The sequence below is a fragment of the Apodemus sylvaticus genome, chromosome 6 (assembly GCF_947179515.1).
Source record: "Apodemus sylvaticus chromosome 6, mApoSyl1.1, whole genome shotgun sequence".
NCBI lineage: Eukaryota > Metazoa > Chordata > Mammalia > Rodentia > Muridae > Apodemus > Apodemus sylvaticus.
In genome coordinates, this window is record NC_067477.1 from 49,268,089 (window position 1) to 49,282,586 (window position 14,498).

The following is a 14,498-nucleotide window of genomic DNA, read 5'->3' on the forward strand; positions in this document are numbered from 1 at the left end:
AAATATGTGCAGTAATGACTTGCAGGTGAAGAAAACAGGAAGCGAGGAGGGAACTCACAAGAACAAGTCTGAGCTCCAGCTCTCACACAATACGCGGCACTGGACTTCATGCCTCACTACATCTGAGGGAGCCTGATGCCAGGACAGCTCAATGAGGCAGCGAGCCTCTGCTCTGCGAACTCACAGGCTCTGGATGGACGTCCACTGCTACCGAGGGGTGATGGAAGACTGGACTGGTTAAAGTGGCTGAAGCACGCACTCTTCTGCAGATGCTGCAGACTTGAGTTTAGAAGCAAATGAGTTTTACGCATTGAAAGTAGGGAGGGTTTTCCAGCACATTTTGATTTCTTTTATCTGAGTGCGTATCTGCATGCTATGGAGTGCATGTGGAGGTCAGTACAACCTGAGAGAGACAGTTCTCTCCTTCCAGCAGGTGGGTGGTGAGGCTTGAACTCCCGCTGTCAGGCTTGGCAGCAAGCACCTTTACCTGCTAGGACATCTCACCAGCCCTAGATGGGCATTTATGATGAGCACTTTCTGCCTAAATATTCCTCTATTTTCTCACCTACATCTGATTTAAGATGTAATCTTGCTTTTTGTTTTACTTCTGGTTAACGAGCTTAAAATGCTTTTGAACAAAGGAGCAATAGAAAATTTACATTTATTCTACCATAGAATTAACAACACAGCAATTAAGACTGGAAGCATGTCAATATTCAAGAAATGCCTCATGAAAAATGAATATATGGAAACAGCATAAAAGGGAACAATGCAGAAAGACTTTCCCAGAAAGGAATGTTTTTCAGCTTGTGATGTCACCAGTATCACAAAGGGTTACAGTAAGTATCAATAATAAAGTATGAATTCTATGACCCACACCTCAGCCCATAGTCACTATGACTATTTGTTAATGAAGTTGAATACAGAGCTAACTGCTAGAAAATAATAATATTCTAATAATATTTCATCCAATTATGTTATTTTTCATGCAAAAATATTATGTGCAGTCACTACATTTCAACACATAATCAACATATTCAAAACCATATTCCTAACCAGCTTGTTAGGAAACTATTAAGAGAAAATGCTCTAAAAACAATGTTTTAGTAAGCTTAGAGACATATCTAGTGAGTATTATTTATATTTATGTCAGTTATGTTAATCTCTCATCTGAAAGTGAAATGAATATAGACAAAAGCTAAAAGAGGGAAGAAGGAAGACAGAGGGTTAGGTAAAGAAGAGGAAAAGGAGAGTGGGGAGAGGGGAGAGGGGAGAGGAGGAGGAAGAGGAGGAAGAGGAGGAGGATGGAAAGGGTAGGCATGTAATACAGCAGAGCTTCAGTGTGACAGCCTTCTTTAAGGTCCACAAACATGTCACATCCACAAGCACCTTCAATCCTTAGGATAAATCACTTTAAATCCTTGATAGAAGTTGGAAAAATTTAAAATGGAGCATGTAACTATAATAAAAAGTATAAAGTCATTACCATGATTCTATCACTTAACTCTCTTTGGAGTAGAAATTGGGTATCAAATTTACCTGCTAGGGCATCTCACCAAATTCTAGAAACACGGGCATTTTCTAGAGCAGACACTGTAAATGAAGTGGTTATCATCAGCCCACAGAGTGGCAGAATCTACACCCCATCCCCTGAGATGGCACAGGTTCTGTCACTGATCAATAGGTGTGCCATGCCACTTTCCCAGCCCAGGCCTTCAAACCATGGGATGTCTAATTCTTCATTCCTAGACTACTGTCCCTTCAGCTCTGAGATACTGTAAACATGTCCAACTACACAACTACAGAAGCTACACGGGCAGCAAAGAGACAAGACCTGCAGAGGACAAGATTTTTACTTTATTGTAGCCGGGCAGTGGTGGCACACACCTTTAATCCCAGCACTTGGGAGGCAGAGGCAGGCGGATTTCTGAGTGCGAGGCCAGCCTGGTCTATAGAGTAAGTTCCAGGACATAGAGGGCTACACAGAGAAACCCTGTCTTGAAAAACAAAAAACAAAAAACAAAAACAACAACAAAAAAGGATTACTTTATTGTTTTGGTTAGATATCTTTCATGTCTTACATGTCTTAGATCCCTTACTATGTATCCCTGGGTATCCTGGAACTCACTCTGTAGATTAGGCTGGCTTCGAACTCACAGAGATCCACCTGCCTCTGTCTCCTGAGTGCTGGGATTAAAGGTAAGTGCCACCATACCCAAGTGACTCACAGAATTGTAAGCATAAATACTATTCCATGAGATGAGAGGTTGATGACGTGTCTTACCATTCATCAATAGCTATCAGAGCAAAAGTAAAGCTTGCTCAGCAGGCAAAGGCCTGACTCCCTTGTGAGTCCAACTACATGAGTTCAGAACCCAGGAAAAGGCTGAAGGGAAGGGCCAACTCAACAACACTGTCCTCTGGCCTCCGCACACACACCATGGCAGCACATGCTCTCACCTAGTACCTTCCTTATGCACAATAATAATAAATAAAATTTAAAAAGTTTTAAGTGTATTGGAAAAAAAAACAGAAAGTAAACTAGAGCAAGCAGACTCTGAACTGCTATTAAATGCCATTATTGTGCAAAATCCCGGCAAGATTAATTTTTAAGCAGTAACTGCATTCTACTGACCAGCTCATCTAAGAAGGCCTGCTTGTTCTTCCTTTTCAGAATCTGCTGCAGCTCTTCTTCCTTCTGTATGAACAGTCGTCGCTGTTCACTTTCTTGGCGTTCTACCTCCAATGCTTCTTCCAATTCCTCCTGCTCCCGAGTCTAAACAGACATTTCCATAAGAAATGGAATAAATTTACCAGTCAATAGCAATCCTATACCATAGTATCACTTGTGCTGTAATAATGTAACAACTCTGTACAGAACAAACTAGGACACTTGTTATCTGCTGTGAGCATGCACTGTTCCAGAGAAGGACAAACACCATACCTACTACACTAAGCCCAGAGCAGAAATGGAATAACTAGTTAATACTGGGCAGCAGGGGTGGGGTGGGGTTAATTTGTAATTATTATAGACAATTTAAAGTCATACAATTTATAGAACTTAACATGGATTTTCTTAATTCATATATTAGGCAAATTCCTCCTTCAGCAAAACACCAAGTTTTTAAGAAGGAGCTGTACTCCAATACTAAAGCCCCATTTTGTGCAAAATTAAAGTCCACTGTATTCTGAGGACAGCAAACCCACACCTCAAGTGAACTCACTTTCAAAGCCATTTCAGTTTACTCTCCTCTCTGTTCTCCTTAAGTCAGCTGCTAAATATTGTGAGTATTTCTCCTAAACATTTTTACCAATTCCTAAACCCCTATTACAGAAGTCAATGTACTTAACACAAGCTTCTATGTTAAGAAGGGAATCCAACTTTATCCATTAGGATTAATAAGAGCAAACATCAGAAAATACAACTACAAGCTGACAGAGTGTCTCCAATTAAGCTTATCAAATGTGCATACAGGATACACAGGGTATGTAGTAATGATGCTATTGATATGGTGATGATAAGTTTTCCTTGAGACTACATGCAAAATTATAAACAAATTAAAGATCCACATCCTGGTACTAATAAAATATTTTTGGTGAGGTACTCCAATCCTAAAGAGATTTCATGTTCTCTCTCGTCTGTGGGTGTTATCTTTGAATCTTCCGATGCATGTCTCATTTCCAATGCCCATAAGGGTCAGGACATTACTAAGGGGCTATGGGGAGGGGCTTTACAGAGAGTGGAGTGAGACTGCTCTGGCACAGAGTTAAAATGAAATAATGGACTGGGAATGGTTAAACTGGGAATAAAGGGGAGGATAAAGGAGGTATAATGGAGAAGAATTAAAAACACTAAAGACCTTTCAAAAAAGATATATAGAAACATACTACTACTACTATTACTACTACTACAAAAGCTTTCTAAAATATAAAATATACATAAAGACTTAAAATTAAGTTATGCTATAACAGAGCAATGGCCCTAATAGTACAATGGTTCTAGAGAGACACACCCACTGGTGCAATAGTGACACAAACATCATAAGAGTGACCAACCACTTTCTCACTGATTTAAGTCCTGCTCCATAAGATGAAACCCGAACTTGGCACCATTGCTGAACTTGTGGCTAGACAGGTAATAGGCCCTAAGACAGAATCTACTACTATTATGCCACTAAATGGATATAATGTCAAAGCATCTTAATAACCCATAGATCACTGCATCTATTAACCCTATTTGAGAACCTTTTTTAAAACTAGATAGTGATTAACTGTGATCCACAAGTGGCCAGGGTGCAGAAACTAAGAGACTGAAGATGCTCAGTCCTAAAGGGAACATGTATACTGCACACCCTCCTCTTAAGACTGAGGGATCAATGGAGAAGAGGCAGCAGGGACAGTCTATGAGCCGGAAGCAGTACATGACTATAAAAACAATGTCTTCTGAACACATCAGAGCAGCCCGAGCTACATACACCAAATCCCAGCACAGAGAAGAAGGTGGACACACAATCCTACCTCTGGCCATGAAGCTATTGGCCATAGCTGCTGTGAGAGGAACAAAGAACTTTCTCTTTGAGTACTGCTCCTGGTAAGTCAACCACCCTCTGGTAGAAGACCACACATACAAGAATATTTGAGCAGCACAAATTTCTTTTGAAATACTTTTGTAAAGGACACAAAGATGGGTGTGTAGAGCAGGGAGGGGTAAATTGAGGAGATAGAAAGAGTGGGGGTGAATATGAATGGAACACATTATATGAAATGCTCAAAGAACTAATGAAATCTTTTTAAATATTATGTGAGAAATGTTACACATACAAAAGAAGAAAATATTTAGCAACCAACCAGCTTTAATTTATTTTTCTGAATGACATCTTTGTTTTCTTTTTGATATATTTCCATTTTCTTTTTTGTATTCTCCAAATCCACATTGTTGGTCAAATTGAAAACTGTAACAAAAAGGAAACAATGTCATGAATTTTAGTTTTAATAGAAATCTTAAGGTGATTATAAAAACCAAAGATTCAGCATTTTGACTTCTTACTCATGGGATTAATAGTCTTTAGGGTCCTATTTGTGTCTTTTAACTATCTATCTTTCTTATTGAGTCACTCACGACAACCTCTGACTCTACCTCCAGGAGTATCTGTTAATCTCTGCCCTCTACAGACACTGGTACTTATGTGGTACATCTAGGAATACATACATGAACACCCACATAAACCTAAATTTAATAAAAATAAATCAAATACTAACTTACCTCTATTGCAAACATCTATGGAATATGAAATACAGGCAGGAACTTGATCTAAGTATATCACTTAGCCTAGTTCATAAATGGCAGGTATAGGATTGTGTTTTTTCATCTATTAAATGTGTGTGTGTGTGCACGCACATGCACAGGCACTCTACTGAGTGTGTGAGAGTCAGAGACAACTTGCTGGAATCAGTTCTCTCCTTCCATCATGTGGCTTCCAGGAGTGGAACTCTGGTCATCAGCCTTGCAGCAGGTACCTTTACCCACTGATCCATCTCACCAGGCCCAGATGTGGTCTAAAACTAACAAATGGTTCAGCCAAGGTATATGGCTAATAATCACTAGAACCAGGACAATAATGTAGACAAATCATCAAATCTGAATTTTTATCAAAAAATGTGTTATTTCCACAAATGCTTGCCCAGTTGAGCATTTTCCCCTATAGAAGCTCCAAATATCTAAGACAGAGAACATCAATTTCAAGATCTGACCCCCACCATCTCCATCTTAATCACCAGCTCCTCCTTCACCTCCCTTTGCATTGACAATTCTCCTTCTGTGAATGCCAAAAAAAAAAAATCACTTCTTATCAGTCTCTTCAACTTGTCCACTTTTTACCCTATAAATTTTTTCAATGTACATGTCTTGTTAGACCTACTAGAACATTCATTTACTACTGATTTAAACTTGCTGTTAAATATAATTTTTTTAAAAAGTAAGCTTCAATTCTAAGTGAAATGTATATGGTTAGATGAAATTCATTTCTTTTATAATTATAAATACCACAATAAATCCCAATAAAAGGAAACAGACTATGTTTATTTCATGTTCATTTAGAAAATAAAGGTATTAGCAATATAATAGATGTAAATTATGATCACAGATAATACAACCTTTTTCTCTCAAAAATAAGGATCATAAAATTGAATTACTAATACAAAAACTTCTTAGACGAAGCAAGTTTATTCATGCCACAGTGAACCAAATGTCATGAGAGCCTCAGAGAAGAAACAGCAGCTAACTCTCTCTGTAACAATCATTTGACCCTCTATGTGTTTGCTGCTGTAGTTTAGATGTTGACCTGACTCAAGAATTAAATGCAAACAAAAAAGCTATTATATTTTCTGGAAGATTTAATGTTATTTAAGTACAATTTTAAAGTCTTTTGACATTCAGAATTTACAATTAAAGCCCTTTGGGCTTTCTCATCCTTTTAAAATAAGTATTCTCTGCACTCAAAGAATAATCTGCTTATTATGAAGCTAAGAACAAATGTTTGAGATGATCCCTGGGGCGAGGAGGAACAAACAGTTCTATGTGCATATTGTCATGTTCAGAGAAGAGCCTGTTGTTAATGCCACAAGAAAGCTCAGCCTCACGTGCACCTTCTCTTGTAAGGCTTCGATACCATCATTCAAAATTGCAAATTTTAATTTTTATATGTGTGCTATTCAAGGAATTCATAATGACATTTATATAACAGAATGTCCTCCATTTCTACCCCCACTTTCTACGTCCTCCAACACTGACCTGAGCTAACCTCCTGTCTCTAAACCTCTAGTGTAAGTGTAAGCATCTATACTTCTACTACACAACCAAAGTCAAAGCTCTTTCACACCTGTCAAAAACAGCTCTTGACAACTTCTTTATTGGCGATGAGCTAATAGCTGGTATGAGGTCTTTTTGATTCATTTCCTTTGCAACCCAGGCTGACCAGGTTGACTCATGACCATCTTGCCTGTCTTTTGGATACTAGAACTGCATGTATACACTACCAGACCAGGCCAAAACCTACATGCTACTTTCTTATCTCTATTTCTCAGTACTCCCTATTCCAGGCATAGACTTCTAAGCACTCATTAGATGTACCATGTATTTTCAGAGCACTGTGAGTGAGAGAACTCGCCTAGGTAAACCATTTCTAGCATATGAACTTGTGCACAGCCCTTGAGCTCTTTGTGCTTGTTCTCCATATACAAGAGGCTAAAAGTGCCGGTCTCTTCTAGAATTTTGAAAATTATAGTGTGTATGAAGATCACTCTAGTCATCAGGAAGTGTCTATTAAACTAACATTTTGTTCTTTTGCGTAGCAGCTAAAGTCAATACAGACATGAAAGGATCTTTGAAAGGATGAATAAAGCAAAAGTAGACCGCAACAGATACAAGATTCTGAAAGAGTTTTATTGCTACAATAACAACCAGAACAATGCTACACAACAAAGTGATAGAGCCAAACTAATATCTTTATTCTAACCCTTATTCCTGTAGGCTCCCTGTGTAACAAGACAAACCAATAAAAAAAATGTGATTTTACAACTTGCATTGCCTTTTGGGGGGGAAGGGTTGTGTAGAGAGTGCAAGTACACACATGTGCACATGGATATGGAGGACAAGGGACAAGCTTGGGTATCTTTTTTCTAATGGGGACATCAACCTTGTATCTTTTTCTTCTCCTCAGAGACAGGGTTTCTCTGTGTAGCCCTGGCTGTCCTGGAACTTGTTCTGTAGACCAGGCTGGCCTCAAACTGGCAGAGATTCACCTGCCTCTGCCTCCTGAGTGCTGAGCTCAAAGGAGTCCACCATCACCACATGGCGTCCACCATCACCACATGGCATCCACCTTGTTTCTTGAGAAAAGGTGTATCACTGACCTCAAATGTGCCAAGTGGGTTAGGCTGGCATGTCTCTGACTCCTTCGTGCTGGGGTTATAAGCATAAGCCATCACAGTTAATCTTCTCACCTGGGTCCTAGGGGTCAAACTCAGGTTCTCATGCTTACAGAGCAGGCACTTTGCCAACTCCCCCAGCTCTCCAACTTGCATTATCTTTATTAGCACCACTGAACAGATGTGTTCAAGTCATATTCCAAGTCATCTGTCTATTCTTTCTAACTCGATTCTGATGCCAAATCATTGAGTGAAAATTCTCTCCAAAATGTCCTCTTTACTATGGCCACTACTACCATCTATTTTATGAGTCCTTTCTTATCCATACTACTGAAACCATATTTTAAAAATCTTATTGACTCTCTATAAGCCACCAAATCTTACTAACAGCCAAGTTTACACAGTTTCTCATTTCATATATACCTGTTGAAAATGTATGTATTTACTTAATAAGTATGAGCATTTGAGCCAGGCAGTGGTGGCACGCACCTTTAATTCCAGGACTCGGGAAGCATAGACAGGCAGATCTCTGTGAGTTCGAGGCCAACTTGGTCTACAGAGCTAGTTCCAGAACAGCCAAGGATACACTGAAAAACTATGTCTCAAAAAACCAAAAACTATGGGTGTTTTGCCTACATGCATGTCTGTGCAACACATGCATGCCTGGCGGCCTTGGAGGCAAGAAGAAGGCTCAAGATATCCTGGGATCAGAGTTACAGACAGTTATGTGATACCACCTAAGTGCTAGGAATCTAACCTGGGTCTTTTGAAGAGCAGCCATACTCTTAACCACCGAACCATCTCTCCAGCCTTTTTAACAAACAATACCTGGATATATGAATAGGATACAATGTGATATTTGGAATATCACATTGTATAAGATAATTAGGTATATGTTACGATAATAAACATGGAATTACTGCAGCAATCTAATTAGCAAACCTATCATATCACATGCTCTCTTTTTTTTGTAGTGGAACCATTTAACAGGTGGTATCTAATTGTGATTTTAATTTGCATTTTCCTGATAATTAGTGATGTTGAAGATCGTTGCATATGCCTACTAGCTAGCTGTCTGGGTTTTTGTTTTTAGTGATGTCTACTTGTTTTTTTTTTTTTGTTTGTTTGTTTGTTTGTTTTTAAATATTTATTTATTATATGTAAGTACACTGTAGCTGTCTTCAGACGCACCAGAAGAGGGCATCAGATCTTTTTACGGATGTTTGTGAGCCACCATGTGGGTGCTGGGATTTGAACTCATGACCCTTGGAAGAGCAGTTGGTGCTCTTACCCACTGAGCCATCTCTCCAGCCCCTGATGTCTACTTGTTAATAAAGATATTTACATTCTTGTCACAGAGTTATTAGAAGTTCATATAAATTTCACAGATGTGATGGCTTGAGTGATATGTCCCCCCATAGCCTCAGACATTTGAATGCATGGTCCCAGATGGTGGAGCTGTTTGGGCGGGTTTAGAGGTGTAGCCTTGTTGGAACAAGTGCAACATTGGAGGCAGGCTTTGAGAGCTTAAAGACTTGCCATGTCCCACGTGTGTTCTCTCTGCTTGAGTCCTCAGCTTCTTTCTGCTCAAACTACCACGTCTGCTGCTCACGGCCATGCCTCCCCACTATGATGATGGCGGACTTTTATCCTCTGGGTCAGTAAAGCCAAAGTAAATTCTTTCTATAAAAGTTATCTAGGCCATGGTATTTTATATAGCAGTAGAAAAGGAACTACTAAAGCAGTTAATGGTAGTGCTGTGGTCTGCAAGTGGCTCCTCCTCTCCTGTGGACTGTCTTTATTTGCCATCTCCTTTGCTCTGGGAAAGCCTTTTAATGATGAGTCCTCTCCTCTTCTTCTTTCTTTCCTTTCCTCCTCTCCACCCCCAGTGTGGTGGTTGGAGTAAGAATGGCCTTTATAGGCTCATATGTTTGAATACTTGGTCCCCAGGTGGTGGAACCGTTTGGAAAGGATGAGGAAAGATTATGGCCTTGTTAGAGAAGCTGTGTCACTGGGAGCGGGCTTTGATTTCAAAAGACTCAAATCATTTCCAGTGTGCTCTGTCTCCTGTGTGTAAATCAAGATTTAAGCTCCTGGCTGCTACTCCCCCCTCAGTGCCTTCACTCCATCTTCAAGGACTCTAACCCTCAGGAACTATAAGCCCAATTAAACTCTGTCTTTCATAAGTTACCTTGGTCATCAAGTGTCCTCTCAACAACAGAAAAAAATACAAGCAGCCACTTTCTAATTGAATAAAGTATAGTCTTTAGGTGGAGTTCTGCTTCTTCTTATATAAGTCATAACTACTATCTACAGTGCTGTTTCTATTTTTTAAGAGGAAACAAAAGCATAGTCACATAATTCTGGAATAAACTGCATAATATAATAATTGGCTTGAGAAAGCTTGATGAGTGGTGCAAATAATTTATGGTGTATAAGTGAGCTGAAGAGCGGAACAGAGACGTACTTGAGGACAGCTTTTAATGGGAAGCATTAACAGACATCATTGTGCTTCAGCATGAGTCAGCAGTCTATGGACGGACAGGGAAATGTAAGACAATGAGACAAGCAACTAGACCCTGGTTCAGAATTTCTACATACTTTAAAGACACACCCTCATAAAATGTATACAGTAGTGCTCATCTTCAGTTCAAATGCACTGACAGTTTCTGTATCTGGTGCTACAGGATAGTGGCAGGAGAACCTAAGTTTGGATCCCCAGCATGCACATAAAAACCAAGACACAGTAGCATATCCCTGTAACCCCAGCATTGAGATGCAGAGACAGGAAAGCCCAGGGATTTGTTCACCAATCAGTCTAGTCAACAAATAAGCTCCACATTCAGCAAGAAACCCTGTCTTAAGAAATACTGTCGAACAGGGCAGCAGTGGCCCACACCTTTAATCCCAGCTCTTGGGAAGCAGAGGCAGGCAGATATCTAAGTTCGAGGCCATCCTAGTCTACAGAGTGAGTTCCAGGATAGCCAGGGCTACTCAGAGAAACCCTGCCTCAAAAAAAGAAAAAGAAAAAGAAAAAAAGAAAAAGAAAAGAAAAGAAAAAAAAGAAAGAAAAAGAAAAGAAAAGAAAAGAAAAGAAAAGAAAAAAGTAGAGACTAACAGAGAAAGATACCCATCACTTACCTCTAGCCTCCATGTGCATATGCATGGGTATACATACCAACATACACATACACAGAAAGAGAAAAATACTATAGGCCTGTTATAATGGTACATGCCTATAATCTTAGACACTGGGAAGCAGAGGCAAGAAGATTCTTTGCAAGCTCAAAGCCAACTTGGCATACAGTTATCAGATAGAGAGACTCCATCTCAAAGAAAAAAAATATTACATGTATAGTCATACTACCTAAGCTTACTCTGTCCTGTTAATACGAGTGCCTACTTCTAAACACAAACCTGGTTTTACAAATGGGCCCCAAATTGTCAATTCTTTGAAATTAGTTCAACTCATCGACACAAACAAACAAATAAAACATAAATAGGCTCACCCAGAACCTCATGAAAAATCAAGTCTGCAAGTACCATTTCCTCTTTTGCCTTTTGTGTATCCCAGGGTTTCTAACCATACTAATCATACCACCTTTAATATATATGGACACTTTCTTTGTGATGGCTGTTCTGTTTGTCCTACACCACAGCATCTTCTCAGTCTGTGTCCTAATGTTGCCCCTTTCACTGGCATTCACAATTCTCCCATCTTCTTAGTTAAAACCTCAGGGACTCATGGCTGCTAATATACACAAAGCACAAACAAGTACATTAGAAAGAAAAAGCACCAGTTCTAAGGTACTAAAATAGACCAAAAAAAAATTTAAATTATTTTCTGCACATACTCCCATTGTGTTTTGTACATGCTCCTACCGAGACATAATAACTGGAACTTTAAAAGGAACTTTTTTAAAATTAATACTAATTCTAAAGAATTTGAACTTCTAATCTTTTATATATAAATACTTCCTAATGATTCTTTTATCATGTTTTTTTTTGTTGTTTTTTTTGTTTTTGTTTTTGTTTTGTTTTTTGAGACAGGGTCTCTCTGTATAGCCCTGGATGTCCTGGAACTCACTCTGTAGACCAGGCTGGCCTCGAACTCAGAAATCCGCTTGCCTCTGCCTCCCAAGTGCTGGGATTACAGGTGTGCGCCACCACTGCCCAGCTCTTTTATCATGTTTTAACAATAAAGTTATGAATTGAGAGAATAAAAAGATGGCTGTTTGACACTCACAGTTTCTGTCTAATTTTAATAGGCTATTCTTTTCCAAACCTGTACTCTGTAACAAATACAGCAACTTTTTGTTTTATTTTTACTTACTTTAATGTGTGCTTTACATTTATTTACTTATTTATCTATTTACTTATTTAGTGCACATACTTGGTGACAACTTGGGGAGTTGGAACTCTCCTTCCACTTTGGGGGGCCCAGAGATAGCATTCAAGTCTTCATGCTTAATGGCAAACACCCTTACCTGTTGAGTCATCTCGCCAACTCTAATTATCATATTTTAAAAAGTGCAATTTTTAATCAATATTTCATAACTTCCATACCTTTTAGCAGTTCTAGAACTCTCTTTAGCAAAAATGAAACAAATACCAATCCCTAGCCCAACACTGAAAGAGGAGGAATCAAGCAGAAACAATATACTTTTGTGAGGAAAACATCTTATGACTATTTACACTAAACAGAAGCACTAAGACTATTCTAACTTCTGCCTTGAAAACCCTGACTAGTCAAATGCTTAACAGTCAACTGCTTCAAAGTCTTCCCAGCCTACTGTTGCACTACAGCAGCATAAATGACAGTGAACATTTTTTATCTTGTTATCACAGACGGAGCTGAAAGAACACCTACAAAGTCAATCAAAGCACTTCCTGCTGCTTATACTGCTTGGGTAAAGCTGGTGCGTGCGCACACACCCTCCATCCCAGCTAAAGAACGCTACCTCTACTAATAAGTTCTCTACGATAAAATTACTCAAGAACGCCCTTTAGTATGATTTAAATTTGACAAATGTAATACAACTACAAAAAAAGTAACCTGTGTACATTGGCAACCACTACTACATCAAAGTCCATCAGAAGCCTTGTGTGTGAAACATTGTCTAAGCATCTAAAAGAGAACACCACAAGATCTCAAGGCTAGCACATCAAATTAAAACATACCGATTTCCTCCACTTCTTCCAGAAAATCATTATACTCTCTTAAACTAGGAAAATCTTCTTCCCTTTTATTGTATCTACAGAGAAGAAAAATATCAAAGAATTATAAATCATTGTAAATATATATAACCAGCTTGCTCATCTCTACCCAATTCAAGAACGATGTATAGAAAAAGACTGCTTACTGTATCAAACGCTGTATTCTTGATGCCAGGTTTAAAATTAAGGCAAGAATGAAAGCTGTGTTTGCAGGGGGTAGGGAGGTGTTGGCTTTGTTTTGTTTTGTTTTTCTGGTTCTTTTGTAGGATGTGGAAGGTTGATTTCTGTTCACAAAAGGCATGTGCTCTACCACTGAGCTATGCATGCAACCCAAAAACACTACTCTTAAAATCTTATGATTACAGGGAAAATGCAGAATCAGGAGAGAATGGTATCACGTGCATAATTCTTAAAAGACCTAAGGAAAAAGATTTAATGACATACTTCAGGGATTTGGAAATGAATTTAAGCAAGACATATCACTGTAAATTATATTATTTATTATGGAGCTATTAATTCCAGAAAACTGAAGCTCAACTGAAAATAGGACTCTCATTTTTTTTTCATGACAATATGACCTTAAAAATATTAAGTCTGCCAGCTAGTGGAAGCACACATCTTTAATCCCAGACCCGAGAAGCAGAGGTAGGTGGAGCTCTGTGAGTTCAAGGCCAGCCTGGTCTACAGAGTGAATTCCAAGTCAGCAAGGGTTACACAGAGAAACCTTCCGGAGTGGAGGTAAAGGGTGTTGTAAACAATAACAAAACTGAAAAAAATTAAAGATAAAAGATCAGAAAGTAAAAGATGGCTCCTTAAAGTAATACCAGTAAAAAGAAGATTAGCTGGGCCACTCATAAAAGTATTACAAAGTTACCATCTAGCAAGATGAAAACCATTAGTAAAATGTATACCCCCAAAAATAAGGACTAAGAGGGGCCAGAGAGGTGTTCAGTGGCTAAGAGGTTGGGATAGCAAGGTCATGAAAAAAGGAAACTTGATGCTGTGGCCATTTCTTCCACCTTCTTTCTCTTCGTCCCTCATTGAACTTCCAGCAACACTGTGTCGGGCAGGACCTCAGAGGCCCACTACCTCCATGATCCATCCCAGGCACTGTGAGGAGGGATCCAGGAAGAATTGGCCACTTTCAGTAGAAAAAAAAAAAGTGGCAGCTGCTGGCTATGAGAACTGTGTGCTTAGATCTGGCTTTGCTGCCCCTTTCTTTATAGTATGGCACCAAGAAACTGAAGAAGCAAGGATGCCAAATTCATCCTTTTAATGGATGATGAAGAATTTTTAAGAGGTATGAACTCTTAAAAAGTGGCTTAAACTCTTGAACTCTTAAACTCTCACACTAG

The 14,498-nt window shown here is 39.0% G+C and overlaps 1 protein-coding gene across 1 annotated transcript in view; it reads right to left on the reverse strand.

Annotated features, from left to right (window-relative positions):
* Mnat1 (MNAT1 component of CDK activating kinase) overlaps positions 1–14,498 on the reverse strand; it is a 127,279-nt gene that overhangs the window by 73,384 nt on the left and 39,397 nt on the right. The window contains exons 3-5 of the mRNA XM_052185674.1: positions 13,108–13,181; positions 4,849–4,952; positions 2,636–2,776 (exon numbers count right to left, since the gene is read on the reverse strand). Coding sequence (XP_052041634.1) covers positions 2,636–2,776; positions 4,849–4,952; positions 13,108–13,181 — 319 coding nt within the window. The remainder of the gene's footprint in view (positions 1–2,635; positions 2,777–4,848; positions 4,953–13,107; positions 13,182–14,498) is intronic.